Below are 5,546 nucleotides of genomic sequence, written 5' to 3' on the forward strand. Positions count from 1 at the left end.
GATGATGTTCCCCTATATAAGCAGGTCAGCATATAATATATCCGCCAACTAGGTAAATTCAAGTCAAGATAATTCAGCCTTTACGATATACATACCTGTTGATAAATTATTTTTTTCCCAAAACCCGTACAATCAATCAAATTAGTTTTTCAATTCTATAAAATATGAATAAGGAAAAGTTTCTTGCAAAACAAATTTTAGGGGTAGGTTTTTCTACCAGAATTTTTTTGATTGCCTTTTCTATCTTATAGAATATCTGTCAGTTTTTTGGTTTCTAAGGAAAAAAAATGCTTTTCAGGTACCATCTTCAGGGCACTGTGATACAGTGTCATATTCTCTCTCTCTCTGTATCACAAGGCTCTACTCTGACTACCTTTTATACAATGTTTCTATTACAGAATAAAAACTTCAATGCGAGATGATTGATTTATTTGAAAATAATTGAGATATATTACAATCTAATTATACTGATGTAAGTGGAGTATTACGAAAAAAAATTGATGAACAAGTGGAATGGCAAGTGAGCAAAAGGTTATTCATGAATAAGAAGTAGACCTTTTTTAAAAGCACCATACCAACATCAAAAGAATGATTTGTGAGCTCAAAAACTGTTGTCAAAATAATTTTTAGTAGATTACAATACAAACACCATTTCAAATATACATAAGCGTCTTTTTATCAAGTGACTGAGGGCACATACTGACGAAAACATTAATGATAAAACAACAAATGAAAACGATAAAATTCAAATTTCAAAACAAAAAACAAATGAATAAAAATCTTTATCAATTGAAAAATCAAAGTTGAAAATTTTCTATAAAAGTATACACTGAAAAGTCGAACTTTCTATTGAATCATTTTTCGAAGAATGCATAAATAAATAAAACTCTCAAGTATGCCTTATAACCAATATAAATTAATGAAAATGCATTGTTATGTCACTTTGAACATTATAATTTGACTTTATTTCAGTTGAGCTTCTCGGCCAACTTTCAACTAAAATTTTATTCCTATTCGATAGGATAACAATAATATACATACTTAAACACGGTAAATAACAAAAGTCATCCATTCATATCTGCTCCTCCTCTTTATGAAGCATTCAAACCATTTGTGAATTCCAAATTCTTCGGAATATATCCTGCATAATCTACAAAGATTTAATCAATTTCGATGAATGAAATAGTTCAGTCTTATAGCTGCAATGTTAATGTTGTTCATGTTGTAAAAATAATATGAAACCACATAAAAAAACAATTACCATATTAGTTGGTAGAAATTTTTTTTCTACAACTCAGTCATTAATACTTTGAATTTATGTACTTGAAAAAAGATTTGTTGACTCGAAATATTACAACCAAATTTACAGGGTGTTTCACTCAAACTGTATTCTAGAGTATCTAGAGAACATATTGAGCAGTTTTTCTAAAAACTTGTTGATCATAACTTTGGGGTTTTGGTATGAAGTTCAAATAAATTGTTACTCGTTGAATTAACTACCATGCCAAAGATGGGAGCTACAGAGTTGGACTTTGGAATTTGGACAGTTCTGAAATTTAAACAATCTTTTAAATAATAATAAACAGGAATAATCAACAATAGAAATGATTATGCATTACTAATATTCAGTTTGTTGATGCAACCTCGAAAAAAATAGTGAGAGGGATGAAAGGAGGAACAAAATAAATCATTTCGACATTTTCATGTGGAAAGAATTAGCTTATAGTAATACTGTCCTATAAATATAGTTTCCCCTTTTAATTATTTTCGTGTAAAAGCGACAACTTTATGGTCTCGATCCCATTGTTTATGTACTTCTTTGTTACATTTTGAACAGTACAAATCCCCACAATCTAGACATCTAAAATGGGCGTCTTCGTTACATAAAACACACCAGGGAAGAACTTCTGTGTCATCCAGACTTTCGTCAGGTTCTCCTTCTGTACCAGAGGAACTCGCTTTGGTTTTTTCTTCAAGGGCCACCTCATCCATAACCTACATGAGAAACCGTAATTAGAGAAGAATTCTCATTTGTTTTCGACAACAACATCCTAAACATGCTGATGGGATTTTTTCGGTGGAAATAAGAAAAAGGAAAATTAAACATGTCAGACACCAAAAATACCAAGCCAAAATAAAGAAATAAGTAATTGGAGAGAAGATGATTGGAAAATGGGCAATTGTTTCAGCTGAAATACCTCATCAGCAAATATTTATCTCTTGCCGATTCCTTATTGTTGTTCACAAGCTGATTAATTTAGTATTTTTCACACAAAAATTGAGGTCAGAACCGAAATCTAGTTTAAATAGAGGTACATTTTTTTTCCTTCAAGTTAAAACCTGTTGAAAATCACCAAAAATTTGGATTTTTTGCTGCCTCAATTTTTGTGAGAAGTGTAGATAACTTAATCCAGATTACTGTTGCATTCCATGTAGCATATTCGAAAATTATTTTGGCAATCCTCAAAGACCCCTCTATTGAAAGTTTCAAAATACACCATCTTCAAGAGACGAACACTTTACTTTACTTTTAATGAATTTAGGACTCCTCAAGACTGCCAATAAATTACACATAGGAACAATTAAATGTTAACGTCACTATTTGAGTTACTTAACTGCATCAGCAAACATGCAAATTCGGCTAACCATAATTTCCCATCGAATCTACAGAAAATGCAGATCATTCCATTCATAACTGATTGAAAATATACAATAACGGTAACCAGCCAACTATCAAGTTACCTTTCTAACCATAAAATCTACTGAATCTGAATTACTAGAATCTGGCAAACTAGATAAAAGTGGTCCATCACATGAAGATTTTTCAACGTCTTGATCCCTCAATTCTGCTAGCCTTTGTTCAATATCTTCTGATTTGTGTAATAAATGGATATCACGTTCGATAAGGAAATGTTGTAAAAAAGATTCATCCACATGACGACTTGTGCCAGTGTCATACATAATATGATTGAAGCACCGAAATTTTGGGTCTTTATTGCACAAGGCACACCACTGTTCCAAGGATTTATCGCTCTTATCCGAGGTATTCGAATTTTTATTTGATAATTGTGGATGTGTAGCTTGTTCTAAGGCAACCTCATCCATTATCTTCAAAATATAAAAGGAATCTTCTTATTACATCAGTTTTGCAAAACCCATGATAATTCTGACTTCTTAATTTGTCCTTTGGCCATATAATATGAAAGAGTTAGTTTTTGAAGAAGATTTCTGTTACAAATAGTCTGATGATAGTTATTAGAACAAGAAGTCAAAAGAAATATTATATAAACGAGCAACAAAAGTACAAATGAAATGTCCTGTTAATAAAACACAGTTGCTTCTTCATTTATGTTTCTACTTAAAAGAATTTTTGGTAAAACCAACCTTTCAAATAAAAAAGTGGTTTACCAGCTTATGATATTGAAACAAGTATACACAAATATGGCAGTATTAAACCTACCTTTTTTGTAATCTTTCCTATTTCTTCCTCAGAATCATCTGAATCATGTAAGTTACTCATATAAGTTCCTTCATTTGGTCGAACACCTTGTTCCCTTAATGTTGCCAATCTGGCTTCTATTTCTTCCTGAGGGTTGTGCTGAAATTCTATGTCACGCTCACTTGTATACTGATCAAGTAAACCATCCACTTTCTCTTGATGTGTTCTATTATCCACAGAAGGCAACTGTTAAAGTATACCATTAAGTAACTTGGTCAATTCAGATTGCAAGCTTAATATTCTTTCCAGTCCGATCAATTTTATCATTATTTATCGAACTCTTTGGAAAAAGAACTTACTAAATTTTTGGCAGATGATTCAATGAAATTTTCTCCCTTCAGTTGGGCCAACCTTCTTCGAAGTTCAGTTTCTGAAGGGGGGGGAGACTTATTTTTCTCATCCTTCAACTTTTCCAAACGATCCACAAGTTTTTGATCTGCTGGGGTAAGACCTATTTTCATTTTTTGAAATTTTGGATTTTGTTTATATACAGTTATAGGAGGAGCAACTGGGTTCTCTAGATTCTCAAGACGTCTGAAACAAACAAAATTAGAATCAGAATCAAGATTGATCTTAACACTAATAACGATATACCTCAAATGATCATTCAATAGGAAAGGAGGAATAGGATAAATCGGCGAACTGGAAAGTTCATAAAGAGCTGGTTAGATTTTTTATAAGGGATGCATTCAAAATCTCTCATACGTACTTCAAAAATGTGTCAGGTGGGTTGAATGGAGTCTCTGTTTCATTCAGAGATGTGAGTTTGTTAAAACATATTCTGCATACATTAAACTCGGAAGGTCCTTTAGAAGGAATTCTGCATTTTTGTTTCAAGCATTTATTGCAAAATGACATGCCACAATTTGCACAGCCCATCTGAAATCAATGTTTGTTATTGTTTGTTGAATAGATGATTTCCGTTAACTGACCTCTTTATGAAAAAAATTGAATTTTGTGTTACAAGTATTGCAAGCCATCTTTCTAGATGAAAAGAATTTTCCACTCAATAACTCCCTATGTGCAGTAGAATTTTTATGTAGATCTTGACAAGGAAAAACATTAACGATATTTAAATTACGTATTTACATTTGCATCGTCTATCAATTATTTAATTAGGCACTAAAATCAACTAAAATGAATGAAAGGATAAATTCTATTGACATTTTTGATAGTTAACTGTTTGCGGTGATTCAAATTAACTACAAAAGGCGATTTCGAATGGCTTTTTTGGTTGGTTAATAGTTAACCGGTCGGTTCATAGACGATGACGTCGTTCCCTCGGTTGGTTCCGTCCCATTCGAATTCTTAGTGAACGAAACGGTTGGTTAAACGGTCAGCTGAAATGTTATTACACTTGCTTACAAGTATTTGTTTTTGTATCAAATAGCTATTCATAAAATACTTAAACGCAAAGCAGTTGCAGCCATCATATTAGTGGATGAATTGGGTGATTCTGATTCATCGAATATTGAAAAAATAAAATAAATGATTTTTCCATTCATTTCAAAGCCCACTGCACTGAGAGATTCGGCCATTTTCAAAAATATTAACTTAAAAACTAAAACCGCCTAAAAATATGAACAAAACCCAAACAAAATATATATAATGTAGTATATAGTAATGCAGAATTAAGAGATTAAACGAACTTACCTTAAGTGAAGTTTGATCTTAATTATATGAAGCGTCTCGTCCGAATAGATCATAATTGTAGTATACTTGTTTCCGAAGGAATTCTCCACAGTGTTCAAAGTATATGACCATAGAGTCATATTTCCAACCTAAAAAACTGCGCACGCATCCCCATTCCCCATGCTTCCTCGATGCTCCTTTAGCCTAGAATCGCCATTATTTTTTAAAGCAAATTTTTCAGATTTCCCTTTTGTTTTACGCCTTTTTTGTCCAGGGAACAAAGTAAGGGTTGGGTGGGACTGATCTATTCGGACGAGACGCTTCATATAATTAAGATCAAACTTCACTTAAGGTAAGTTCGTTTAATCTCTTAATTATATTGCGCGTCTCGTCCTCTAGATCATAATTGTAGATG

At 32.3% G+C, this 5,546-nt stretch overlaps 1 protein-coding gene across 3 annotated transcripts; it reads right to left on the reverse strand.

Annotated features, from left to right (window-relative positions):
- Positions 1 to 412: 412 nt before the first annotated feature.
- On the reverse strand, positions 413 to 4,677 carry LOC123307825 (abscission/NoCut checkpoint regulator). Of its 3 annotated transcripts, XM_044890273.1 has the most exons (7): positions 4,611 to 4,672; positions 4,432 to 4,520; positions 4,209 to 4,378; positions 3,799 to 4,033; positions 3,461 to 3,685; positions 2,743 to 3,108; positions 413 to 1,995 (listed from the first exon to the last, which is right to left on the reverse strand). In XM_044890273.1, the coding sequence occupies exons 2-7, from the start codon at positions 4,477 to 4,479 to the stop codon at positions 1,762 to 1,764; spliced, it is 1,278 nt and encodes a 425-aa protein (XP_044746208.1). In that variant the 5' UTR covers positions 4,480 to 4,520; positions 4,611 to 4,672; the 3' UTR covers positions 413 to 1,761. The 3 variants fall into 3 exon arrangements, with proteins under 3 accessions (XP_044746208.1, XP_044746210.1, XP_044746209.1); XM_044890275.1 differs by lacking the exon at positions 2,743 to 3,108 and having other exon boundaries at positions 4,432 to 4,677; XM_044890274.1 differs by lacking the exons at positions 4,432 to 4,520; positions 4,611 to 4,672 and having other exon boundaries at positions 4,094 to 4,216.
- Positions 4,678 to 5,546: the final 869 nt, after the last annotated feature.

Source organism: Coccinella septempunctata, chromosome 2 (assembly GCF_907165205.1).
Source record: "Coccinella septempunctata chromosome 2, icCocSept1.1, whole genome shotgun sequence".
NCBI classification, from domain to species: Eukaryota; Metazoa; Arthropoda; class Insecta; order Coleoptera; family Coccinellidae; genus Coccinella; species Coccinella septempunctata.

Excerpts from the sequence above, each read along its gene's own strand:
- LOC123307825 (XM_044890273.1), bottom strand. The coding sequence starts at position 4,479 with ATGGCTTGCAATACTTGTAACACAAAATTCAATTTTTTTCATAAAGAG. Across the intron at positions 4,379-4,431 it reads TCAATTTTTTTCATAAAGAG|ATGGGCTGTGCAAATTGTGG; the intron begins GTCAGTTAACGG and ends CATTGATTTCAG. Across the intron at positions 1,996-2,742 it reads TAGATTTTATGGTTAGAAAG|GTTATGGATGAGGTGGCCCT; the intron begins GTAACTTGATAG and ends TTTCTCATGTAG.